The 27,524-nt window shown below is 45.1% G+C and overlaps 2 protein-coding genes across 2 annotated transcripts in view; both read left to right on the forward strand.

Moving 5' to 3' along the window:
• Positions 1 to 27,524, forward strand: part of DUS4L (dihydrouridine synthase 4 like) — a 72,136-nt gene that overhangs the window by 11,972 nt on the left and 32,640 nt on the right. The window lies entirely within an intron of this gene.
• On the forward strand, positions 1,494 to 27,445 carry SLC26A3 (solute carrier family 26 member 3). Its single transcript, XM_081211574.1, has 20 exons — positions 1,494 to 1,627; positions 3,812 to 3,951; positions 4,215 to 4,325; positions 5,657 to 5,820; positions 6,967 to 7,131; positions 7,843 to 7,995; positions 9,400 to 9,482; positions 11,649 to 11,796; positions 11,959 to 12,072; positions 12,165 to 12,242; positions 13,365 to 13,460; positions 15,178 to 15,284; positions 17,051 to 17,120; positions 17,211 to 17,303; positions 18,226 to 18,321; positions 20,101 to 20,334; positions 21,327 to 21,381; positions 24,199 to 24,347; positions 25,354 to 25,416; positions 26,021 to 27,445. Exons 1-20 carry the CDS (start codon positions 1,497 to 1,499, stop codon positions 26,042 to 26,044), a joined length of 2,274 nt encoding a protein of 757 aa, XP_081067700.1. The 5' UTR covers positions 1,494 to 1,496; the 3' UTR covers positions 26,045 to 27,445.

A 27,524-nucleotide genomic window follows, 5' to 3' on the forward strand; every position in this document is an offset into this window, starting at 1 on the left:
TGCCCTGAGCCTGGTCTTGGCTGGGGAGGGTGGGGTATAAATAAAAATTATTATTGTTGTTGTTGTTGTTGTTGTTGTTGTTGTTGTTGTTGTTATTATTATTATTATTATTATTATTATTATTATTATTATTATGTATTGCAAGATGCCCTGCATAATAAGATGGGTCCAGTGCTTTTTTCTGGGGGTACGCATACCCCTAAACATTTTGTGAATGTAAGTTTGGCCTCATTGAGAGACAGTATTTCAATATGAGTAGGAAAATGAGAGTACCCCTAAACATTTTTTTTAAAGAAAAAAAAAGCACTGGAGGGTCCCTTCTCTTCATTGGGCATTAATGAATTAGGATAATTTCCTTCTTTCTGCTAATAGTCTCACCAAAGGATGGAATTGCAGGACTGCCACTTAAGTAATCATGAAACGGTATTTATTTTTGTTGTTGTTTAGTCGTTTAGTCGTGTCCGACTCTTCGTGACCCCATGGACCAGAGCACTTCAGGCACTCCTGTCTTCCACTGCCTCCCACAGTTTGGTCAAACTCACGCTGGTAGCTTCGAGAACACTATCCAACCATCTCGTCCTCTGTCGTCCCCTTCTCCTTGTTATAACATCCCTTAAATGTTAGTGTTCCATTTCCCCACCATATAAAAGAGCCAGTGTTGTGTAAAATGGTCAAGAAGATGGCTTCTACATGGGCTGTGGAGGAAAGTGAGGGGCAGATGGGGCTCATTCACCTGGGAAGGGAGCCCATCTAGGAGAAGGAAAACTTCTTAATACATCTAAATACATCTAAACGCTAGAAGCAACGCAAATATTTAGAATGATCACTTTAAAACAGAAGCAACTGAGAAGAACTAATAACTATTGTAAAGCCAGAGTATTAAGGACAGGCCATAATAATAAATTACTGGAACAAGTCAAAATCCCCCCAATTATAACTAATAGGTTTCTTCCTCATGTTTGAGAATTCTCAGTTTACAGAGAATGAACCTTTGGTTGTTGCTTACTGTAAATCTCAATATGACTCCAAACTCACCCGCAAACCAAGTTTCAGGTTCCAAAATTTGCTGAAGTGTAAAAACAATGAAAGCCAATAGTGTTCCCTTTTCTCATGATCATTACAGGAAACATTAAAGAAACACACACACACATCCTGGCCATTTCAAATTCCAAACTTTTGGCTCCTTTATAAGCAGCCTGCCTCCTTTATTTTTGAGCTTTCCTTTTAGGGGCAAGGGGATGCCCCACAGATCCACCACTTTGCAGTGTGAAGAGGAAGGAGGAAGCAGGCCATTGAGAAAAATATAACGCCTCAATACTGTTCCGTTTGATCTTCAAAGATGTTTAATGCTTAATTTAGAGTTCACTCATCTGTGGGCTTCGTAATACTAAGCTATTTTAAAAGCACACTCTGTTACCGGTATTTGTTTTCAGGGCTTTACAGGACTAACGCTCAGGAGGACTCCAAAAGCTCGTAGGGGAGTGTTTTCTGGAGACATGGTGGAACCCGTTGGCAACCAGTATGTTGTGGCTCGGCCACTGTACTCAGACCTGGCATTTGATGAAGAGCATCAGAAAATGCCCAGATACCATAAAAACTTTGTGGACCATCTCAGAGTATGCTTTAGGTAAGAGACCTTTTTTTGCAGACATGGATAAAAAAATAAAATGGTGCCATGGGGTAATTCTTCAGGATTTCTTGGTAAGATTTTCAGCTGGTTTCCAAAAAGATTTCCAAGCATTTGTTCCCCACTGGGTCCTGCATATAGCATTCTGGCATGTTAAAGGAGAAAACAAGAAAGAACCGCCAGCTTGAAGGACTCATCTTAATTCTCTGAGTAGTTCAATGCACAAGGGACGCGGGTGGAGCTGTGGGTTAAACCACAGAGCCTAGGACTTGCCGATCAGAAGGTTGACGGCTTGAATCCCCACGAGGGGGTGAGCTCCCATTGCTCAGTCCCTGCTCCTGCCAACATAGCAGTTTGAAAGCACATCAAAGTGCAAGTAGATAAATAGGTACCGCTCTGGTGGGAAGGTAAATGGTGTTTCCGTGCGCTGCTCTGGTTCGCCAGAAGCGGCTTAGTCATGCTGGCCACATGACCCGGAAGCTGTACACCGGCTCCCTCGGCCAATAAAGCGAGATGAGCGCCACAACCCCAGTGTCGGCCACGACTGGATCTAATGGTCAGGGGTCCCTTTACCTTTACCTAGTTCAATGCACATAACCAAACTGCTACTTAACTCAATCCCATTCGCATAATGCTCTGTGACCCATCCAAACAAGGAGGCAAGACCAATCCTGAAGAGTGCGGGAGACAATACAGTGGTACCTCTGGTTAAGAACTTAATTTGTTCTGGAGATGCATTCTTAACCTGAAACTGTTCTTAACCTGAGGTACCACTTTAGCTAATGGGGCCTCCTGCCGCCGCTGCCACTGCGCGATTTCTATTCTCACCCTGAAGCAAAGTTCTTAACCCGAGGTCCTATTTCTGGGTTAGCGGAGTCTGTAACCTGAAGCGTCTGTAACCTGAAGCGTCTATAACCCAAGGTACCACTATATAATATTATCCCTACATGTCAAGGCTGGCCCAGGACCTTTTGCCACCTGAGATGAAAGACAAGAGATTTCCACTACATTTCCTTGTTCAGACGCTGGCTGGGCTGGCGGCTGAATCTTTGGCTGTGTACATGTTGCCAGTTACTCTGGCTGCACTGCCGGTGCATGTACACACGGTGTTGCCCAGAGCTAACCTGTAGTTTCTTAAATGCTGCTGTGCTGCTTGATACTTTTTCTCTCAAACCAGCATCGGTCTGAAAGGAACCCTCAAGCCACATTCATTTCACAGCTAAGCAAAGGTGTGTACGTTTGATTTAGCCGTTGCCCATGGGCAGATGGCAACGCAGAAGGAGCCGTCAGAAAATCAAGATCAAAAAACCAAGATCAAGCGAGCTCTTGGCCCCTTCTGCGCTATCAGAAGTTTCTGTCCTCCCCGAGCATTCCTTATCGTAAACCACTCTGGAAATATTTGAACCAGAGAACAACATAGGAGGGTTTTAAGAGATCAACAAACAAGTAGGCCCCAGACCTAATGCACTCCAAATGCACTGGTATCATGTTAAGAATGTGTTGCCGAATAATACCACAATAAAACACCAGTCTATGGGGCCATAACAATGGAATTCTAACCATAGTATGTAAGACATCCTGAGTTCAATGAGGCTTACTCCCTCCCTCCGAGGTAAGTGGGTTAGGGCTTGCAGACGCTCCAAGTGTCCCTGTTTTCCAGGGACAGTCCCGGATTTACAGAAGCTATCCCGGTTTCTGATTTGATCCTGAAATGTCCCGCTTTTCTTTAGGACTTTTGTATTTTCAACAGAGAAATGTTTGAGGGTAGGAAGTTATGTGACCCCGGAGCCAAGGGGATAAGTAACTATACAACCTTTTGAAGACATCTGAAGGCAGCCCTGTATAGTTAATGTTTAATGTTTTATCATGTTTTTAAATATGTTGGAAGCCACCCAGAGTGGCTGGGGCAACCCACTCTGATGGACAGGGTATAAATAATAAATGTTGTTGTTGTTGAATTAGACGTTCCTATTTTCATCAGAGAAATGATGAAGGGCATAATTTACTGTCTTCAAAACAAAGTTTGGGTATTTGCAGGTTCTTTGCTTCTGCTTAGAGTTTCCTGATGAAAAAGGTATCGTCGTCTTGGTAGCAAACATTTTTTCCGTTATATACATTCTCATCCTTTTATTAGACCCAGCTGGGTAGTTTAACTTTTGCATGATTCAATCATTCTCTTTTCAGCTGCACTCCACAAAAAGCAAAGAAAGTAGCTTTTAATTTGTTTCCTGTCATCTCCTGGCTACCTGCCTACCGCTTCAAAGACTGGATTCTCAGCGACATTGTTTCGGGAATTAGCACGGGGCTCGTAGCTGTTCTACAAGGTAAATATATTCAGTTCTTTCATAAATGGCACATCATTTATTTTCATATTAGAGGTTCCTCTATATCATTGGTTGGGAATCCATGGCTCTCCAGATGTTCAGCTCGACTACATCTCCCATCATCCCTGACCATTGACCAGGCTGGTGAGGGGTTATGGGAGTTGGAGACCAACAGGTTCTGGAAGGTAGCCAACCGCTCACCTCTCCCCTACATGCAATCATATTCTCCAAGGCGATGCACTTTTTCTTCTTTCTAATTTTAGGTCTAGCATTTGCTTTGCTGGTAAACATTCCTCCAGGCTATGGACTCTATGCAGCCTTTTTCCCAGTGATTATATATTTTTTCTTCGGCTCTTCCAGACATATATCGGTTGGTAAGTTGAACGGCATTCCAAGGGACCTTGGCACGGTGCCACCTTCTCCAAGATTTTAATTCACCTTACCTAGACTTCTTCCAATAGAACATACTGTAGCTAAGCATCACTTGTAAGAATGGCTGCTCCAGTACATTGTGTGATAAGGGAGCCAATAGTGCTACTGGCACAACACCATAAAACAAGATGCTATACCTCCATGGTGATATTTTGATAGAATCACATGCAGATATGTCAGCATAAATATTTAGGAGCAGGGTGATTTCAGTGGGTATTGCAGAAAGAAACATGGAACAGGTAAAGAATAGGACTGTAATTTATGTGCATGGAGCCGATAATCTTCCCTCTACTTTCATGATGGGAAATATTCCATGTCTACAAAGCATTTCCTACCACTTAAGGGGAGAGCTCCTTTTTCTCATGGAGCATGCGCACCAGAAAGGCGCTCTCATGTACCTTAGATCACTCAGTCAGAGGTGATTTGACTAAAGGCCTAGTCATACAGAGGCCTACATAAGTCAGTCCCATTGATGTGATCTGTCCGCACATCAATGGGACACAGACACACACACACACACACACACACACAGAGAGAGAGAGAGAGAGAGAGAGAGAGAGAGAGAGAGGCATTTGCTTCGAGTCACAATGCAGTGGATTTTTATCAACAACCTTGTTATGGAATCACAGAAGTGGAGGGGGCTTCGTGAATCATCTAGTCCAACTTCCCGCTTAATGAAAGAAATCTCAAAGCAGAGAATCCTTTAAAAATGGCTGTCGAGCCTCTGCTGGAAGACCTCCAGTGGAGGAGAGCCCACCATTCCTCTAGGTCAGTGTTTCCCAAACTTGGGCCGCCATCTGTTTTTGGACTACAGTCCCCATCATCCCTGACTACTGGTCCTGCTAGCTAGGGATGATGGGAGTTGTAGTCCAAAAACAGCTGGAGACCCAAGTTTGGGAAACACTGCTCTAGGTCAAGGGTGGGGAACCTTTGCCCTCCAGATGTTGCTGGACTACAACTCACAGCATCCCTGACTATTGGCCACGTTGGCTGGGCTTGATGGGAGTTGGAGTCAACAGCACCTTGGTGACCCAACAGCTCCCCATCTCTGTTTGAGGTAATCGGCTTCATTGTTGAACCATCAAGAGGTTACCCAGAAAACAAAATTCAGGATGAAGAACATGGTGTGATCTGAATGGCTGAGGAACACCTTAACGAATGGAGGGGGATTCTAATCCTATTGACTCTGTGCTCACACACTTAAGAGTGCATGGCCCAAGTTTCTCTTATTGATAGGAGCTTTTAAGCTGAAGCTCTTACAATGTCCACACAGGTCCTTTTCCTGTCCTGAGCTTGATGGTAGGAGGCGCCGTTATACGAATAGTCCCAGATCCAGTGAGTAACAGCACGCTAGCAAACAGTACATTGATGGATGAGATAAATCAGAAGAGAGTCGTGGTGGCCGCATCGGTGACTATGCTTGCGGGCATCTTTCAGGTAAGTCTTTCCAAGCAATATCTGTCACTCTTGTCTTCATCTGTTTATCCATCCCTGATGCTCCAATCCATCCAAGCATTAGATCATGCCACAAAATCACTCCATAGTGTCCTGTGAGAAGAAAGTAAGCACACTGTTGAAAAGGGCCAGCGACACAGGTCACTCTAATGCCCAGATGCTCCCTTTTCACCTTACACGAGTCACTTCATGGGCCGTTGTTCCAATGGATGGAAAGCCCTATATGGTTATGGACCATAATACTTTAAGGACCACCTCTCCCCATATGAACCAGCCTGAACTCTGAGGTCTTCGTCAGAAGTTCTTCTTCACATGCCTCACCCAAGGGAGGTGCGGAGGGTGACCATATGAGAACAGGTCTTTTCAATGGTGGCCTCTCCATTTGCGGAATGATATTCCCAAGTAGACTCGCCTGGCACCATCCTTGTCCGTCTTTAGGCACCAGGCTAAGAATTTTTTTTGTTTTTGTTTACCTGGGTCTTTGGTTAATTAGGTTGCCTCCAAAGGTAGTGCTTATCTTTTAGCGAGCAGGGGGACAGGACTTGTTCTTAGTAATATTTTACTGGGTGAGCGTTTTATGTCTTTTGTATTGCTTTGACACTTTTTCTGGTTTTAAGTTCCCAGCATGCAGTTGGACCAGGGATCAGGGAGGGAGCATTTCAGTGTGATTGTGAAGCCACCACAGGGTGTTCTCATGGCACCTAGCCCCACATGAGGGAGTGTGATGATGTAAGAAAATGTACATGAAGAGCACTTTTTAAAAAGCCCGGTTTATAGATACTAAGCAGTAATATCAGGAGACTAGCAAGATTGCTGTTTCTTTTCTGTTCTCCCCCTCCCCCCCAATTCTTAAGACCTTTATTAAGAGATGCTTGCCGTTTGAATTGAAAAAATCAGGTGTATATTTCATACAAATTATAAATGAGGTTCTCAAAAATCCAAACTCACCAGATATGAAACAATTTAAAAACCTTTAAAGGTGTATTGAGAAAAAAACAGGCCTTTAAAAAACATGTTTGTTGCTGCAAAAAGGAGACCACTTTAGGTAGAAATAATAAAAATCCCATAATGTTTCTTTTCTGTTCTGCTCCCATAAAAGCAGCGTTTGTTTCTTTATGTCTCTTCCAGCTGCTGTTGGGTGTGTTGAGAGTCGGCTTCATTGTTATCTATTTATCCCAATCGTTAATAAGCGGATTCACAACAGCTGCCGCCATCCATGTTGTCGTGTCCCAACTGAAATTCATCTTTCAGCTGACAGTTCCTGGGTATAATATACCTTTGGGAATTATATGGGTAAGTGTTTCTGACCCGCACCTGATTATTCCTCAGGAGCGCCACCACTTTCTCTAGCTATTGTGAGGTATTTGAGAAGTAATCACAAGAAATGCTTTTAAATACCCTGGTGACTTTTTGCAGTTAAAAAACTTGTCTCCAGCCCTTGCAAGCTCCTTTTTGCTCAGCCTGTGGGTTAAATCACAGAGCCTAGGATTTGCCAATCAGAAGGTCAGCAGTTCGAATCCCCGTGACAGGATGAGCTCCCGTTGCTTGGTCCCTGCTCCTGCCAACCTAGCAGTTCAAAAGCACCCCCAAGTGCAAGTAGATAAATAGGTACCGCTCCGGCGGGAAGGAAACCGCGTTTCCGTGCGCTGCTCTGGTTCGCCAGAAGCGGCTTAATCATGCTGGCCACATGACCCAGAAGCTGTACGCCGGCTCCCATGGCCAAAAAAGCGAGATGAGTGCCGCAACCCCAGAGTTGGTCACGACTGGACCTAATGGTCAGGGTCCCCAGCCCAACATTTGCAATATCAATTTATATATTATATAAGCAGCTCAGTGTAGTATTCTTTATTCCTCCTTCCACCGCCTATAAGTGATGGACTCTGAGGCATCCAGTATCATTACTACCTTAGTAGTGCTTGAAACAAAACGTACAATTGCTAAAGTAAATTACCGCAACCCTTTCCTACATCATGGTTGTCGTTGTTGTTTTTGTGTGTGCAACAGACGCTGAAAGGTATATTCGAGCAGATTACAAAAACGAACATTGCAGACCTTGTCACTTCACTGATCATCTTGGTCATCGTGTTTTTCGTGAAAGAATTGAATGAACGTTACAAAACCAAGCTCCCAGCACCTATCCCCATTGAACTCATTGTGGTAATTGTTTATCTCTCTCTGTTTTTGTTGTTTTTTTAAAAGGAGGGGGAACCAAGAGTTATTTATTTGTTTGTTTGTTTACACCAGGGGTCAGCAAACTTTTTCAGCCGGGGGCCGGTCCACCGTCTCTCAGACCTTGTGAGGGGCCGGACTATATTTTTTTTTGGGGGGGGGGGAACAAGAACGAATTCCTATGCTCCACAAATAACCCAGAGATGCATTTTAAATAAAAGGACACATTCTACTCATGTAAAAACATGTTGATTCCCAGACCATCTGTGGGCCAGATTTAGAAGGCGATTGGACCAGATCCGGCCCCCGGGCCTTAGTTTGCCAACCCATGGTTTACACAGCTGGTCCTACATACTGATGCAAACCATTACACTTCTCTTCAGCTCGAGGAAAATAATATTGTTATACAAAAAGAAAGAAAGAAAAAGAGAGCCACCTATAATCCTCTTCGGTTGGTGTTTTCCTGGTGTATCAGGTTGTCTTTTATGAGGAAATACAGCTCATTTAAAATTGCATCACACTATAGTTAACAAGATGGGTGGCGCTGTGGTCTAAACCACAGAGCCTAGGGCTTGCCAATCGGAAGGTTGGCAGTTCAAATCCCCGTGACGGGGTGAGCGCCCGTTGCTCGGTCCCTGCTCCTGCCAACCTAGCAGTTCGAAAGCACATCAAGTGCAAGTAGATAAATTGGTACCACTCTGGCAGGAAAGGTAAATGGCGTTTCTGTGCGCTGCTCTGGTTTCACCAGAAGTGGCTTAGTCATGCTGACCACATGACCCTGAAACTGTCTGCGGACAAACGCTGGCTCCCTCGGCTAGTAAAGCGAGATGAGCGCTGCAACCCCAGAGTCTTCCGCGACTGGACCTAACGGTCAGGAGTACCTTTACCTTTATAGTTAACAAGATAGGTTTAGCAAACTATGGGCACAGCAGAAGCCCTGTGCAAGAACTTCTGTTTGTGCAACAAAGCTTATCCCACTGTCCCCTCCAAACAACCCAAAATTGCAACAGGGGGCTTGGGATGGACAAAACAGATGGAATGTTTGTCATGGTGTGACACTGAATTCCGCCCTGTGTTACAATATTTTTGACAAGTTCACCGCAAAAACGATGCCAAACTGTTCTTATTGTGATGGACTACAACAAGGTGCCAGCCCCCCTCCCCATTTCAATATATTTCAATATAGCCTGGGCTTGTTTGGCCATTTTAGTGAACTCTTTATTTCTGGAGCCTCAGGCGTAATCAGCTAATATAAATGTAAGTAGCTAAGATAAATATGACAATATGGAGGCAAGTATTATGGCAAAGGTTTAGCAAATGGAAGATATGCCCACTCGCTAGCTGAGAAACACCTTGCTGAAATCTTATGCCGGCTACTTTGCTTCTTTCCAGACTGTCATCGCAACGGGGCTATCCTATGGTTTTGATTTCAAAGGGAAATTCCAGGTAGACACTGTTGGAAAGCTTGAAAAGGGGTAAGTACACCCTATTCTTGAATGGGAATGGTAGTGCCACAAATTTAAGATAAAAAGCTTTTCATCCCAAGTGAAGTTTTGGGGAACGTATTTACCACACCTTGACCCAAATATAGAAGGACAGTTAAATGCTTTGTACAGTGGTGCCTCGCAAGACGAAAACAATCCGTTCCGCGAGTCTCTTCGTCTAGCGGTTTTTTCGTCTTGCGAAGCAACCCTATTAGCGGATTAGCGCTATTAGCGGTTTAGCAGATTAGCGGCTATTAAAGGCTTAGCGGCTAAAAGGCTATTAGCGGCTTAGCGGCTTAGAAAAAGGGGGAGGGAAAGCGAAAAAAATCGCAAGACTTGCAAGACGTTTTCGTCTTGCGAAGCAAGCCCATAGGGAAATTCGTCTTGCGCATCGAAAAACAGAAAACCCTTTCGTATAGCGGGTTTTTCGTCTTGCGAGGCATTCGTCTTGCGGGGCACCACTGTAAATGGGTCCTGAGCTATGAGCTATCCATGAGTTTGATGGGAGGTATTAATATGACCAGTCACCTTCGGAACAAAAAAATTCACCATCTCCGATGGTATTCTTCAGAAAGAGGTCTCTGGAGGCTTTCTAGTCTTGGGATTTATTTTCAAAGAAACAGACTGAGACAGCCAAAGCCTACTTGCTCCCACACAGGATCTCCAGAGGGTGACAGCCAGCCCCCCCCCCCGCCAAATGCATTACAGTGGTACCTTGGTTTGCAAACTTAATCTGTTCCGGAAATCTGTTCCAAAACCAAAGCATTCCAAAACCAAGGCACACTTTGCTAAGGAAAGTAATGCAAAACGGATTAATCCATTCCAGACTTTTAAAAACAACCCCTAAAACAGCCATTTAACATGAATTTTACTATCTAACGAGACCACTGATCCATAAAACGAAAGCAATAAACAATGTACTCCAGTCATACAATCAATCAATCAATCAATCAATCAATCAGTAGCGGAACTGGGTTCCACACAGTCACAAAAGCGAAACAAAAAAGCCTGCAAAAACAAAAACGCAAAATAAATAGCAAAAACAGACAGACCTCAGTGTAACACTCAAAACGGAAGCGTGGAACTCAAATCAAAAGCCTAACACTCAAAACGGAAGCGTGGCACTCAAAACGGAGCACATTCGGCTTCTGAAAAAAGTTCGCAAACTGGAACACTTACTTCCGGGTTGGCAGTGTTTGGGTTCCAAGTTGTTTGAGTACCAAGGCATTTGAGAACCAAGGTATCACTGTATACTGTTATCTCACAGGGCCCGATGCTCTGTTTTCCTCTTCTCTGTTGCTCCCTGGGTCCATCTTGTTTTCTGACCCAAACTACTATTTCTATTATTTCTTTTCACACGGAGACTGAAGTATATCCACCTTAGCTGGGGGTGGAAGGAAAGAGACAAAGGGAAGTGTCGTTTCAGGACCTTCCAGTTATTTCTTGAAAAGGCAATAAGAAAAGCCAGCCTTGGGGAGGAGGAGAGGGGAGAGCCATTATTATCATAGCGTAGAACGTATCTGCTGCTGTTGTTTCCAATCCTGCTGGTGCTGGTTCATGGCGGGGGTGGCTGTGGAAGCTCGGGCTCATTGACCTGCATTAAAAAGGTAAAGGGACCCCTGACCATCAGTTCCAGTTGTGACTGACTCTGGGGTTGCGGTGCTCATCTCGCTTTATTGGCCGAGGGAGCTGGCGTACAGCTTCTGGGTCATGTGGCCAGCATGACTAAGCCGCTTCTGGCAAACCAGAGCAGCGCACGGAAACGCCGCTTACCTTCCTGCCAGAGTGGTACCTATTTATCTACTTGCACTTTGACGTGCTTTTGAACCGCTAGGTTGGCAGGAGCAGGGACCGAGCAACGGGAGCTCACCCCGTCACAGGGATTTGAACCGCTGACCTTCTGATCAGCAAGTCCTAGGCTCTGTGGTTTAACCCACAGCGCCACCCGCGTCCCAGCTTGACCTGCATTAAGAGACAGCAAAAATGGAGTCAATTCACTCTGTCCTGTCCATATTAAAGTCAGTCACACTTGCAAACACTGGATTGTGCTGTGTGTGATACACACACATGGAGGCAGCACAGCACATCTTTCTTAACATGCTACAAAGGTTCTTTATGCCCTGATTTTTTAACCCCCCCTCTGACCTTTGCTTTCAGGTTTCAGGCTCCTTTTTCACCAGATGTAGGTATCTTTGAAAGCTGTGTGGGTGACGGTTTCGCTATTGCGATCGTTGGCTTTGCTGTGGCCTTTTCCGTGGCGAAGGTGTATTCCATAAAGCATGATTACCCCATCGATGCTAACCAGGTAAGTGATCGCTGCAGATGCCAGTTCTACATTTAAAGAACCTAGGATATTAAGAGGAATGTGAATACTTTTGAGGAAAATAAATAAATTGCCAGAGAAAGAAGGCTTACGAAATGCCTTGTCTGGTCATAATATATAAATATCCTTTTGGTGTTTTTGAAGGAATTAATCGCCTTTGGAATAGGCAATGTCTTTGGCGGTGCGTTCAAAGGTTTTGCTGCAAGCACTTCGCTGTCCAGGTCGGGTGTGCAAGAAAGCACGGGAGGCAAAACACAAGTAGGTATTGGATAAGACGAGATCCTGCACTAACTGAATTTGAGAAAGCAGTATTCTAGGATGCAGACTGACAATGGACTTTTCTCATGCAGATTGCTGGACTCCTCTCAGCTGTCATTGTCTTGATTGTCATCTTGGCCATAGGTCATCTTTTGGAACCATTGCAGAAGGTACGGACTTCTATGTGAATAACAGCCATTCAACAAATAATGCCATTCTTTCCAATGGGACGGAACAAAAACTGTAGCATCGCCAGTGGAACCTAACGCCATGCTTGCCAGATATTCCCCAGATCTACATAGAGTCATTTTCTGTGCAAGGAATTACCTGGCAGCAGGAAAGCAAGGCTCCAAAATGGCCCACATTTTTTCACTTCCTGAACTAGAGAATAAAAACAACGCCCCACTTCCCAATAACAATGGTAATAGTAAAAATAACTGGCAATTTGCCATGTCTCAATGCCCCAAATTTGTTCTGCCTAGCAGTATAGGTGTTTCTGTTGGGGTCTACATGGTTTACTTGACATCTACACCATACATTTAAATCAAATTTATATCGCTTTACTGGTCATGGCTCCCCACCCCCCCCACCCCCGTCTGGAATCTTAGAGACTATAGTTTACTCCTTGCGGAGCTACAAATCCCAGCACCCCAAACAAACTGAAATTCCCAGAATTCTTTGGGGGAATGAACTTTAAATCTCTGGTGTGGCTGGAACTCCTAGTCTCATCACAGGGTTTTAGAGAGAATCAAGGCCCGTCTATAGAATAATTAAGTGTGTAAGAAGGCCCCTCATCTCCATTTTTTTTAAAAAAAGTATTGTTGGGTTATTCTGACCTTGCTTAATATTTTAGCACTTTCCTCATCGTGGATTGAGGAAAACAGTGCGGGCAAGTTGAAAAAAAGGTATATTTGGTGCCACTCCCCCCCCCCCATGGTGAATATTTCATGTTGCAGTATACGCATTACACACAGCGAAGTTTGACATCATAGTGGTGAAAGGAAGCAAGGGGAAAACAGGGGAGAGAAGTAGCAACACCCCAGGAATCATAGCATTTTAGTACACACAGTACTACCCCCCATCTGACCTTAAACATGGGTCTCAGCTATACAGCTGCAAATATAACGTTTTAAGTGCATTACTCAAATGTGACACTAGGTTGCGATGGTGAGCTTATGGCAAATTCCAAATATTTTTCAAAAAGTTTTTTTTAAAAAAAGCAATTTCACAGCGTTTTTTAAAATATGTGTCTAGATTCCACCATGAAGTGTGTTTTGTTTTTTCATTGACAGTCAGTCCTCGCAGCTTTGGCTCTGGGCAATTTAAAGGGAATGCTTATGCAGTTCAAAGAGATCAAGATTTTGTGGGGCAAGGACAGATACGACTGCGTAAGTATCCGTAACAACAGAAACCTCGCTGTGAAAGACTCTTGAAATCCCTCCTTTAAAACTGATTGTGAAAGGTGGTCATTCAGAAAATTGTTGCCTTTTGAGTTTCGCCAGACAGAACAAGGAATTCTGACATGGGGGGGAGAGGCATAAATGTTGTGAGGATCCTATGCCCTTTTAAAATGTGGGTTATTGGGTTGTCGTTTTTATTTTGATTATGTATTTTGTGGTTTTATCTTTTGATTTTATTCTGTGAAATGCCCTTGAGACCTCCAGGCATAGGGCGGTGTAATAATAATAATAATAATAATAATAATAATAATAATAATAATAATAATAATAATAATTTGCACTCATTGGCTCCCTTGTAGTGAGCTTTGCTTTATATTTGTTAGGAGAAGTGCTTCACAAATCCATAGCACCCACTTAATGCAATTCCACTTAGTCAATAGAATTGGAATGCATTCATGATATGTACCGTATTTTTCGCGCCATAAGACACACCTGACCATAAGACGCACCTAGTTTTTAGAGGAGGAAAGGGGAAAAGCCCTGCTTTTTTGAGGATCAGTTCACAGTTGTGCAGCTTCTTTTGCAAAGGAAAAAAGCCCCTTTTTTTGAGGATCAGCTCAAAGTTGTTGAGCTTACTTTGAAAAAGGGGGGAAATCCTGTTTTTATGGGGTTCAACTCAGTTCTGCAACTTCTTTAGGAAAGGAAAGAGAGCTGTTTCTACAGTTTCCAGACAGATAATCTAATCAGCCAGTCACATGGCACTGTGGAAACAAACAGCCTCCGTCTGCAGAACATTCAACAATGGAGGCCTGGGCAAGGGGGCGGAGCCAGAAAGGGAGCCAGCGATCGACCGCACATTCGCTCCACAAGACGCACAGACATTTCCCCTTATTTTTTAGGAGAAAAGTGTGTCTTATAGAGCGAAAAATATGGCATTCCACAGTAAGAGCAATACAGTGGTGCCTCGCAAGACGAAAAGAATCCGTTCCGTGATTCTCTTCGTCTAGCGGTTTTTTTGTCTTGCGAAGCAAGCCCATTGACGGATTAGCGGATTAGCGCTATTAGCGGCTTTTAGCAACTTTTAGTGGCTTATCAGCTTATCGGATCAGCTGATAAGCGGCTTAGCGGCTTAGAAAAAGGGGGGGAAGGGAAAAAACCCCGCAGGAACTCGCAAGACATTTTCGTCTTGCGAAGCAAGCCCATAGGAGATTCGTTTTGCGAAGCACCTCCAAAACGGAAAACCCTTTCGTCTAGCGAGTTTTCCGTCTTGCGAGGCATTCGTCTTGCGGGGCACCACTGTAGTTTTCAAAAGGCCTATCTATAAGAAGGCCAAGCTCAGCATGCATATAAAACCTGCGCGATCACAGAGGCAGCTCAACAATCCATACGCTCCAAAACCCGAGAGAAGCGTTTTGGTCACATCAACACCATACATTGGAAGTGTATTTAATGCACAACAGTTCCCAGAATGCCTTTGGGGGAAACCATGTGTTTTAAGGTGGCACGGGTGGTGCTGTGGTCTAAACCACTGAGCTTCTCGGGCTTGCCGATCAGAAGATCGGTGGTTCGAATCCCTGCAACGGGGTGAGCTCCCGTTGCTCGGTCCCAGCTCCTGCCAACCTAGCAGTTCGAAAGCACGTCAGAGTGCAAGTAGATAAATGTGTCCATGATACCTGATTGTTCAATATCTATCTATGTTTCTCAGCTTATCTGGATCGTGACCTTCCTTGCTGGCATCTTGCTGGGTCTGGATCTTGGGTTGGCAGCTGGAGTAGGATTTGAACTCCTCACTGTTATATTCCGTGCACAATTGTGAGTCCATCTTCCTAACTTGTCAGATTCATGTAATAATTATTAATTTAAAAATAATAATTAAAAATGCAATCCATACAGTTAAATGGTTAAAAAAAAAAAGATTAACGGCCAGAAGACAGAGGCATAGCGTGGGGGGGGGGTGCCATGGCCCCAGGCGCAATTTTGAGAGGGGGCGCACATTAGTGCCCCCACGGCAGGCTCCATCATCAGAACCTGGCTCCGCGGCAGAAGGAACTGCGCCTTAGCTGCGGGGCTTGTGCCTGACACCGCTGCTCCCCCCATTTTTTATGCAAGTTGGCACCCCTGCATCACAGCAAACATTTTCGTAGAGCAGGATGTATTGAGTGTCTACCAAACTTCCATAATGCTGCAATCCTATGTACATTAACTTGAGAATATAAGTCCCATTGGACTTTCTGAGCGTTAGGATTGGTCAAACATAAACACGTACCAGTTTTATACCAGTATATCCTAGCTGACTCCCCTCCCCAGAAAAATCCAGAAATTTATAATTTGATGAGGCTATGGAGATCTTACTGCTAGAAAGAGAACGACATCCCCTTACAGAATTGCAGCTATCAGGGCTTCGTAGGGCAAGGAAATTACTTTGCTAAAGTCTCTCCTCCTCCCAGAAGAGAGGGGTTGTGATCTGGAGCTGTTCCCACGCTTCGCAGGGGGCGTTCCGGCCCCTGCTTGCCGTCATTGCTGCCGCGCCACGCTCCCCAGTCAGTCTTCCAATCGGAGGGAAGCTCGGGGGCGGGGTTTAGCCGCTCAAATGCGGCCGCGGCAGCTCTTTCCCCTCATTGCGCTGCCAGGTTTCAATGGGTCACCCACCCACAGTGGCGTAGCGTGGGTTGTCAGCACCCGGGGCAAGGCAAGTAATTTGTGCCCCCTAACCCGTGGATTTGCGCCCCCTAACCCGTGGATTTGTGCCCCCTAACCCCCAGATGTTGCGCCCGGTGCGGCCGGCCCCCCCTGCACCCCCCACGCTACGCCACTGCCCACCCACCCTTCCCTTTAGTTCATCGCTTCATGCTTGACCTTGCTATGGACCTCTGGTTGGTCACCTTGGTTGCCCAAGGGGGCTGGTAGGAGTTTTTACCCAATTGGCAAATTGGCACTGGCCACTTGCTTTTTCGCCTACCTCGTAGCAAATCGTCACAACTTTCTGGTATTGGCGGTTAGGCATTGGAATATGTTGTTGGTGTATGGAAGGGCAGAGTGTGGCCATTGCCTACGCCTTCACTTTACGGGGATTCCGTTAAAGGAATCCGGCGGTCGTGGATCCTGTCCGATGCCCTGCTGGTGGCTAGGGCCATGGCACGACCCCTGGTGACATCAGGGGAGAGCTTTCGGTTGTATTTGCATCAACAGACTCCTCCCACTGGTGGTTAACCCTTGTTAGACTCACCCCTCCCTGAGGGGGTGGAGTCAAGCTCTGCTGTTTATCCAGTGCCTAAGCCAATACCTCTCACATGCTGTAATCAATAAAGTTGTCACCTTTTCTAGCCCATTAACCTAATATACTGTGTCCTTGTGTCTTTCTTATCCCCATGCGGGGGGGGGGGGCGGGGGCGCGGGTCCTTGAATCACAAGTTGGTTTAAACTTAACAATACCGTTCTATACATGGGGAACCTATGGTCCAACAGTTGTTGGACTACAAATCCCATCAAAGGCGTTCATCTTTATTGAAATGGAAGTCTGATGAATACCCCTTACGGTGTGTTAGTCAACTCATTTGATTTTTCTATTTGTTTTTCAGTCCAAAATGCACAGTTTTGGCTAATGTTGGAAGAAGCGACATCTACAGAAACAGGAAGGATTATAGAGATGTAAGAACCTGAATCTTGGTTGCAGCAGTTGGTGTCTGCCTGTTGATTGTGAAACGATGTGCTAAACTAATATGCATATTTTTGACCTAGATATATGAGCCAGAGGGAGTGAAAATTTTCAGATGCCCATCCCCAATCTTCTTTGCTAATATTGAATTCTTCAAGGACAAATTGATTGCAGCGGTAAGCATATTGTTATAGATTTGGGGAGGAGACCCCCTGAAACGCTAGAAATTAATAAATGGTAGGATTTTGATTACAGTGGTACCTTGGTTCTTGAACAGCTTGGCTCCCTAATGCCGCAAATCTGGAAGTAAGTGTTCCGGTTTGCGAACATTTTTTGGAAGCTGAACGTCTGACGCAGCTTCCGCTTGAGTGCAGGAAGCTCCTGCAGCCAATCAGAAGTCACGCCTTGGTTTTTGAATGGTTTGGGGAGTTGAATGGACTCCCGGAACAGATTAATTTCGAGAACCAAGGTACCCACTGTATTTGGGATGTGAAGGGAGAAATACAAGCTGCAGAGGAATTCCTGAAATAGCCTATGCAAGACGACCTGGCCATGCTAGGGCCGTTAAGAAACAAGACAGGGCCACTGAGGACCATTGGCAATGCAAGAGAACTCTTTCCCCCTTGCTCTGAGGTGTGAACAGAGACTGGGAATTTGGAAGGTTGCCAGGGTAACTGGGTGAATAAGTCATATTTCTTAAATCTACAATAGTCTCCGCTGTGTTTCAATTCTCCAAAAGAACACAGACCCTGGGTGAGTGCCCATAACCCCTAGGAATCTGGGAGAGAGTGGGTGATAATTCCTTAACAGAAATTATTTTTCATGTAATATTGGATATTGGACAGTGAACCAAAGGCTAGATCTACGCAGCTATTAAAAAACGCTATGCAAAAAACAGTTGGAAAGCTCACAACTGAAAATAGCATTGAGTTGCGATTTCAGCTGTACGGTGCCGTCTGGTGTCACAGTGTTATAACGCATTTATAACGCTGTATTTTGACTAATGTAGCTGAGTGCAAGGTGCATGTAACACTCAGAACTTACAAGAGCGGTGAATTTAACAAGCTAAACCAAACCAAACCAAATCAAATGTTTCAGGTTGGGTTCAAGCCACTGAGGGTGCTACGCAAGCGCAACAAAGCCCTGAGGAAAATCAGGAGGATGCTGAAGAAAGGCGAGCTTCAAGTCACACCTGTAAGTATCCTGCATTCATTCAATGGTGCAGACCTCTCACTGAATTTACAAGTGTCTCATCCCAGTCAACAAACCTTGCAGGAGTCTGAAGATCATTTTTTGAAAGTCACTGGGGCTACTGGGGGCTCACAAATATTGTTGTTGTTTAGTCGTTTAGTTGTGTCCGACTCTTCGTGACCCCCTGGACCAGAGCAAGTCAGGCACTCCTGTCTTCCACTGCCTCCCACAGTTTGGTCAAACTCATGTTGGTAGCTTCAAGAACGTTATCCAACCATCTTGTCCTCTGTCGTCCCCTTCTCCTTGTGCCCTCCATCTTTCCCAACATCAGGGTCTTTTCCAGAGAGTCTTCTCTTCTCATGAGGTGGCCAAAGTACTGGAGCCACAGCTTCAGGATCTGCCCTTCCAGTGAGCAATCAGGGCTGATTTCCTTAAGAATGGAGAGGTTTGATCTTCTTGCAGTCCATGGGACTCTCAAGAGTCTCCTCCAGCACCATAATTCAAAAGCATCAATTCTTCGACGATCAGCCTTCTTTATGGTCCAGCTCTCACTTCCATACATCACTACTGGGAAAACAAATATTACATATACTCCCAATATTACATATACTTAACACAAGTAGGCATTAGCAGTACACTCAGGTGTAAGACACATGCCAGGCTGCCATCAAGTGACACAATGTTCAGCAATGCCATTTTACCATAAGAGACGGAAAGCGGCAGTTTTTAGAGCATTCCCTGAGATCATAAAAAGCTGGCAGTTGAAGAAAGTGCCTGTATAAACCTGTACAAACTGACATATTATTGAATTAAAACTAAGATTTCTTTTAAAAAATAAACAAACCCTAAGATCTCTTGGATTGGGGTGTGCAACATTTTTTTCTGTCCAGGATCGCGTTCCTTCATGAATAATCTATTCGGGGTTGCTCTAGGTCATGGCTAGGCAAACTAAGGTCCGGGGGCCGGATCCGGCCCAATCACCTTCTAAATCCGGCCCGCAGATGGTCTGGGAACCAGTGTGTTTTTACATGAGTAGAATGTGTCCGTTTATTTAAAATGCATCTCTGGGTTATTTGTGGGGCATAGGAATTAGTTCTTTTTTTCAAAATATAGTCTGGCCCCCCACAAGGTCTGAGGGACAGTGGACCGGCCCCCGGCTGAAAAAGTTTGCTGACCCCTGTTCTAGGTTAACTAATCTGGAACGTAGACCAATTGTCTACTGCTCTGAAAAAGTATGCCAGTTTGTTCTCAGCTGGTGGGAAAATGTACTTTTACTAAGTCATATGACCAGGAAAAAATGTTTTTATATACACACACACACATATATATACACACACACACACACATATATACACACACACACTCAAATAAAATACTGCCAGCTGTTCTGAAACTATGTAGGAAGTTGGTGGAGGGACATTTAAAAAAACCCAGGGAAAGCAAGGAGGAAATGAATAAACAGGAAGGAAGGAACTCTTAAGTGACTGAAGAAAAGACCAGCTTTAGGAGGCATTGGGAGCGGCATAAAATGAAGTTTGGGACTTAGAGCCTAGGAATCACAAAAAATAGTGCCTGAAGTAGCCCAATGCTTTCTCTTTCTCACTTACGTTCTTCTAAGATTTACAAACCATTACTATCTTAAAGAATTTCTCTCTCATTCCTGTTTCCCCCTGCCCAGCAACTTATAGGTAAACAGGTTATCTGTAGAAATGGCAGTCTAGTGTACTAAGTTATCTTTTCGTTAATAATTGGAATTCTGATAATTTTCTTCCTTTGATACAGAAAGGCTTGATTTGCACTGTTAATGGCATAAGCGACTCTGACGAAGAGCTGGACAACAACAGAATTGAAGAACTGGACCAGCCCACATATACCAAAGACTTGCCAATTCAGATAGACTGGAACTCAGACCTTCCTCCGAACATCACAGTTCCGAAAATCGACACACACAGCGTCATCCTTGATTTCTCGGCTGTGTCGTTTCTTGATGTTTCTGCTTTGAGAGTCCTTGGACAGGTAATTGTCCTCCGTACATCTTCCAGCCAACAAGTGTAAAGCTAATTATTCATTCATTTTATTACATTTGTGTCTCAGATTTACTCTAAGAACCCCAAAGCGCAGTGTACATTGCTTTTTTCTGTACCCCTTTTTGTAATGCGCACTACAAACCTGTGAGATAAGTTAGACTGATAAATGGCGAACAACTGAATTTAGTTCAAGTAACAATTTCAACCTCAGCTTCCCAAATCCTAGTCTGACGTTATACCACGCTGGAACAAAATACATGTTTATTCTGCACAGCTCATTCAATGGACAAAAACCTGTAACCCTAAAGAGCCACAGAACAGGCATGTTTTAGAAATCCATCAATTGTTTGCATTCTTCAGGACATGTCAGATCTCACCATGCGGCAAGAGGGAGTGAAAAACCAGGCATATGAAAGTGACGGGCAAAAGTTGACTTTACTGTGTCAAACACAAAATCCAACCGAAAATGACTACAGTGTACCTTGGAAGTCGAACAGAATCTGTTCCGGAAGTCCATTCGACTTCCAAAATGTTTGAAAACCAAAGCACAGCTTCCTATTGGCTGCAGGAGCTTCCTGCAGCCAATTGGAAGCCACGGAAGCCCCATCAGACGTTCGGCTTCTGAAAGAACATTCGAAAACCGGAACACTCACTTCTGGGTTTCAATAGTTCGGGAGCCGATTTGTTCGGGAGCCAAGGCGTTTGAGATCCAAGGTACGACTGTATACTGTAGCAATAAGACACAGAATGGATATATTACTTTGGTGTGTTCAAACCACATTGGGCATGTTATTTCATTAATCCTGTATGGAAAGCCAGAATTACCATCCAAATATTGCAGACAGGAATGGGAGAGTGGGGAGGAACTCTGAAGTTTGGAAGTGGTGACTTGCTTACAGTCACCTAGCAAGCTTGTGACAGTAGCAAGCTTTTAACAGTTCATCCTGCCATCAACCTAACTGTAAATTTTTCATTTAACAGACTTTGAAAGAATTTGTCCGGATTGATGTGGATGTATATATTGTGGGAGCACACGGTAAGTTGACCCCGTTCTATTTTTTATTATTTCAAGAACAGCAGTGGCATGCTCAAAGTTTGTTTCTTATCTTAAGTCTGTCCCTAAAATGCTAAAAGTACTTACTTACGCACGATTCCCAGAAATGTCAGTGGCGCTTTTTCTTCAGTTGCACGAGTGATGAACACAGTGTAGCCTGGCACCCCATCTTAAATATAGTTACCCAGAAATAGATCTCAGCTACTTACAGTACGCAGTTAGAACAATTTCCTCAGAGGCTATCTGAGGACGAGGCTATTTGGGACGCGGGTGGCACTGTGGTCTAAACCACAGAGCCTAGGTCATGCCGATCAGAAGGTCAGCGGTTTGAATCCCCACAGTGGGGTGAGCTCCCATTGCTCAGTCCCAGCTCCTGCCAACCTAGCAGTTTGAAAACACGTCAAAGTGCAAGTAGATAAATAGGTACCACTCCAGCGGGAAGGTAAACGGCGTTTCCGTGCACTGCTCTGGTTTTGCCAGAAGTGGCTTAGTCATGCTGGCCACATGACCCGGAAAAACTGTCTGCGGACAAACGTCGGCTCCCTTGGCCAGTAAAGCGAGATGAGCGCAGCAACCCCAGAGTCGTTTGCGACTGGACCTAACTGTCAGGCGTCCTTTACCTTTTTTAATCTATATTTTAAGCTTTAGGGTCACATGGCGTACTCTTGCTTTGTACCAAATGGCATCAGCGTTAAACCAAGGTCCTGTGGAGTTTGGGGTGATGTTGCCTGATGTAGAAAGGCAGACCACAGCTAACAATGAGCAATTAAAAGTGAATCTTCTAGTCGCTCATAGGAGTAAGCCTGACCTTTTGCAATGATGAGAGATACCAGCTGATCTGCTCTGGCCTGTTAGTGTAAAGAGATTTCCTTGCTGTGGAGGCTTATCTACCTAGAGCAGTGTTTCCCAACCTTTTTTGGGCAAAGGCACACTTGTTTGATGAAAAAAATCTCGAGGCACACCACCATTACAGCCCTGTGACGTCAGCGCGCAGCGTCACGCCGGGAGGGACGCACGAAAGTGTAAGTTTCAATTTTTTTCCCTCCCCTCCTGTGTAAAGGGGAATGCACTCTGCTAAGTAAAGGCACTTGCCACAGCAGCGTCAACGTCACAGCACCCACCAGCACCCAAGAGAGAAGGGGTCTCAGCAGCCCTTTTGCCAGGAAGAGGAGCAAGAACGAGAGGAGGAGGAGGAAGAGGAAGAGAGTCCCCCCCAAAAAAACATTCTCCTTTTGATCTTCCTTATTTGCAATTCCTCATTGCAAAACAGCGGTTGATATACAGCTGATTTTTTTGTTATTACAGTCCCCACCCCCTCACCTAGAAAAACACCACCTGTCAATTTTATTATTATTATTATTATTATTATTATTATTATTATTATTATTATTATTATTATTATTATTATTCCCCGCCACTCTGGGAGGCTGAAGCCCTTTAAGGCTTCCTTCTGTCCACTCTCTGTGAATTACCTGCCCGGAGCGGGTTTCTGGGGGGGGGCGCTGCTGCCGGTGTCCTCCCCGTCGAGTCTCGCCTTGCCCGGCGCGTGGCGGCCGCCCTTTCCCACACTCTGCCGGCTGTGCTGCCAAGCCCCGCGGCTCGGCCTGTCAGCGTTACCGGGCTCGGCGGGCGGTAATTCCCGAAGAAAGCCGGCGGCGCTTGAAGAGCTGGCAAGCCCCCATTTGCATGTCTGTTTTCCGCAGCCCTTGGAGAGGATTAAGTTCCCTCCTTCCTGCCGGGGAACCTCCAAGCTTTGGGGGTGGGGGGGGAGGAGGCAGCAAAGCGAGGCAGGAAGGAGAGCGCGGCTTGGCTGGGTGAGCTTTGGCAGGGGCAGGGAATGAGAGCCGCGAGGCGGGCGCTGCGGACGGAGGCGCTGCCCGCCGAGCTCGCAGGCAGCCAGGCAGGCAGACGGCGAGAGCCCCGCGCTGGGCGGCCTCTCCTCGCCGCCGCAGCCCCGCCTCTCACCGCCCGACTCGCCCGCCTCCCTCCAGGCAACATCTCGCGGCACACCAGGCAACATCTCGCGGCACACTAGTGTGCCGCGGAACAGTGGTTGGGAAACACTGACCTAGAGCTTCTTAGGCAGAGCAAGATGGGTGCATCCCTGCCTATCATCTCTCCGGTTGCCAGTTCCAAAATCTACTGCCAGCTTGACTCCTGACAGTTGTTGTCAGGTGCTGGGTTTGCCCCTCTGTTTGTTTCAAAGCGAAACATTTATGAAATTGACGAGTTGGGAAGCCCGCGACCAAGTTCCTGAATCTGAAATAAAATATTGAAAGACCTACATTGGCTCCCAGTATGTTTCCGAGCACAATTCAAAGTGTTGGTGCTGACCTTTAAAGCCCTAAACGGCCTCGGTCCAGTATACCTGAAGGAGCGTCTCCACCCCCATCGTTCTGCCTGGACACTGAGGTCCAGCGCCAAGGGCCTTCTGGTGGTTCCCTCACTGCAAGAAGCCAAGTTACAGGGAACCAGGCAGAGGGCCTTCTTGGTAGTGCATCCGCCCTGTGGAACGCCCTCCCACCAGATGTCAAAGAGAAAAAGAACTACCAACCTTTTAGAAGACATCTGAAAGCAGCCCTGTTTAGGGAAGCTTTTAATGTTTAATAGGTTATTGTATTTTAGTGTTTTGTTGGAAGCCGCCCAGAGTGGCTGGAGAGACCCAGCCAGATGGGTATAAATAATAATGTATTATTATTATTATTATTATTATTATTAAAATAAATTTGAATGTTGTGCTTGAGATTTTTTACTAACCTTTTTTCCTGGCTTGGAAACCTGTTTTCTTCCCCCCTCCAGACGGCGTTCTGGATAAACTGGAAAGATGTGGATTTTTTGATGATGAAATTAAACCATCCATGTTTTTCCTCACCATCCATGATGCAGTTTTATACATATTGCTAAAAAAGGACCTTGAGCTCAGCGCACCAAAGTACAAACCCAATATGGTAAGAAAAAGGCTGCAGTAACTGATCTTCACTTGGGCAAACGTCTTACCTTTTGTTCATATTAGAAACCACAGCTGTACATTTGCATATAGGTAGGTTTCTAAGACTACCCCTCCATCCATAGTAACTTGGCCTGGAGACAGATTTGGTTGAAATAAAAGTAATTCCTGTTGTGAGTAGAATCTCAAGCTGAATTACCGTACTGAGGTCAGTTTGGCAAAACTACGAACAAACTGATACTTTAAATGCTGTGTTGGCTAGGGCTGGTAGGGTGAAAAGCAGGGAGGCCAACAGTAGGTGGCGCTGTAGGCAGAGCCAATTCATTCTATGTTTTGCCCCCATGTTCCTCCCTGCTGAATTGTACAAGGGACAGCACAGAGACAGACGAGTTTGAACCTGAGCCATCTCCTGGACCAGATATAAAGAAGGCAGGAAGGGACTGCCTGAGTGCAGACTAAAGGTGGTGGGCAGTGGCCGACTTGGGCTTTAAAATTTCAGTGGCGCCCTGTGCCACACCAAAACTTAGTGCCCCCTCCACCTCCCATTGTTTGTCATTGTTGAGGTGCCCCCTCTGGCACCCTCGTGGCTTGGCAGGTGAACCGGATGCGCTCCCTTAAACCCGCCTCTGTGGTGTGGCAGCACCCCACTTGCCCTAATGGGCCAGCACCCACTACTAAGGCTGGGTGATATCTGGTTTTCAACATCGCAATATTTATCACCAGATAAACATTGCGATATGCCGATATATCGCAATGTCTGGAATAAGGGTGGAGCTACGCAGAGCAAGATGGCTTCCTGGTTTTCCCCGCATTGTGATTTTTGCATAGCACACAAATGTCATGATTCGCGATATATTGCCAGGTCAAAAATCAAGAAACTGATATCACGATATAGACTTCAAACCGGTTTTGGATGATGTATTGATATATCACTCAACCCTACCAGCTACTTAAAGAAGAGAAACCCATATCCCTCACTAACTCTTAACACGTCTATTCCGTCACAGGAAAAAGAAGACAAGGATCATTATGTAATCAATACAAATGGACTACGCAGTCGGGAGCTCATGGTAAGGGACACTTCCCTACCCAATTTTTTAAATCATCAGATAGAAGTATGGGGGGGCCTATTGCCCTGAAACGGGTAGAACTAAGGCCCCAATAGGCATGGTCAGTTTAAGTATGCAATGCAAGTAGATAAATAGGTACCGCTCCAGCGGGAAGGTAAACGGCATTTCCGTGCGCTGCTCTGGTTCGCCAGAAGCGGCTTAGTCATGCTGGCCACATGACCCGGAAGCTGTACGCCGGCTCCCTCGGCCAATAAAGCGAGATGAGCGCCGCAACCCTAGAGTCCGGCCACGACTGGACCTAATGGTCAGGGGTCCCTTTACCTTTACCTTATGCCTTCCATTTTACTGGCTCCATCAATATTGCTATACCTTATTGGCAGCGACAAATTAAGCAGTGGCTGCGTATCTAGTCAACAGAAGACACAACTGCATAGTGACGGTCAACTCCTAACATAACTTGAAATTTTGGGAGACTGCTAGGGGAAGGCATTTTTTACTTTATTTTTGATATTAATATTTATTCGTCTTTTTCTCCTAAAAGGCAAACTCAAAAGCAACTTACAAAAGCTGAGCCATTTTTTATTTGCTTCTTTCCACCCCACAGGCACCATCAGAAACAAAATTCTAATTGTCATACCCACTGATGAGCAAGAAACCAATTGTTGGGAGTATAAAACCGCTGGAAAAACATCTAGGCATTGTCGCTGTTGGGGGAACCAGTTCAATCTTGGAGAAAACCGCTTTATACCATGGGTGTGTATCTATATGCCAATATTAATTCTGATTTGACTCTTCCCACCCTTGTGCTAATGTAACCAGAACTGTACCACTGAGACACAAGAGAGAAGTACTGGCTGACAAAGGATGCACAGGTACAAAAAGTCTGAAGATTAAAAAAAAAAGCACCTTGATGGCTAAGGGGCACAGAAAGTTGAGAGGGGGGAATTGACAACTTAGTCAGTCAGGTGGCTGGAACAGGAAGACAGAAAAATGTGGAGTAGAATCACCTCATTGTCTGCAAGTGCTATTTTTCTAGAAAAATGAGGTGCCGGAAATCACCATGAACACCTCTTCTTCTCTTATACAGTGGATGCTCAGGTTGCGAACGTGATCCGTGAGGGAAGCACGTTCGTAACCCGCAGCAGCGTGTCTATGCATGTGCGGGTTGCGATTCAGCGCTTCTGCGCATGCGCCGAAACCCGGAGGTAACCTGTTCTGGTACTTCCGGGTTCGGAGCAGTTTGCAATCCGAAATCACACAACCTGAAGCTTCTGTAAGCTGAGGTATGACTGTAATGGCAATGGCGCCCATCTGAGAGATGCTGGAACTGAGTTCGAGAGAGTTCCGGCTGAAAAACTAGGTGACTTCCTAGTTCACACTGGTAATATGTTTTTCAGTGTCCCAGTGGCCAGAAGAGAAAATTACGCATATAAATCAATGGAGAAACATCTAAAAATCAACGTAGCTAGGACTGAGCAGTGGGTGGGGTGGTTCACCCAACCCACCCCACAACAAAACCCCACCCCATGCAGGGGAAGGGGGGGGGATACTTGAAACAGGGGAACTAAGCATACCCATAGCTGTCAACTTTTCCCTTGTCTTGCGAGGAATCCTATTCGGAATAAGGGAATTTCGCTTTAAAAAAGGGAAACGTTGACAGCTATGAGCATACCCCGTGGGCATGGATGGAGGAGGGGGATTGCAATAACCAAGGGTGTGTGTTTATGTGAATGGAGTCATGTAGCTGGAACCCTGAACAGAAGCACCCCTCATTGCAACATTTTGTATATGTACACTATTTAAAAAATGCCGCACTTGTAAATGTATAAAATGAAAAAGTGGAAGTTTGATATTATAAAATACCTAATTGTCAATCTGCCATCTCAAATGTTCAATGTAAATTCAGCACCAGCTCATAGAACATGTATATCTGTAAATAATTCAAAGATAAATTGTACAGTCACGAGTGTAAAATTGTTTGTATGACAGTTCAAAATATTTTCCATTTTATACTGTCTTATGTTTTATCTTGTATATGTGACCTGCATAAAGGTTTTTTTTAAAAGGCTTTCAGGACTCTTAATTTTTTATCTATTGCTTTTTCAACT

The sequence above is a fragment of the Podarcis bocagei genome (genome assembly GCF_964188305.1).
Source record: "Podarcis bocagei genome assembly, chromosome: 10".
In the NCBI taxonomy this organism is placed as follows: Eukaryota; Metazoa; Chordata; class Lepidosauria; order Squamata; family Lacertidae; genus Podarcis; species Podarcis bocagei.

Excerpts from the sequence above, each read along its gene's own strand:
- SLC26A3 (XM_081211574.1), top strand. The coding sequence starts at position 1,497 with ATGGTGGAACCCGTTGGCAACCAGTATGTTGTGGCTCGGCCACTGTAC. Across the intron at positions 9,483-11,648 it reads GTTGGAAAGCTTGAAAAGGG|GTTTCAGGCTCCTTTTTCAC; the intron begins GTAAGTACACCC and ends CTTTGCTTTCAG. Across the intron at positions 18,322-20,100 it reads GCGAGCTTCAAGTCACACCT|AAAGGCTTGATTTGCACTGT; the intron begins GTAAGTATCCTG and ends CCTTTGATACAG.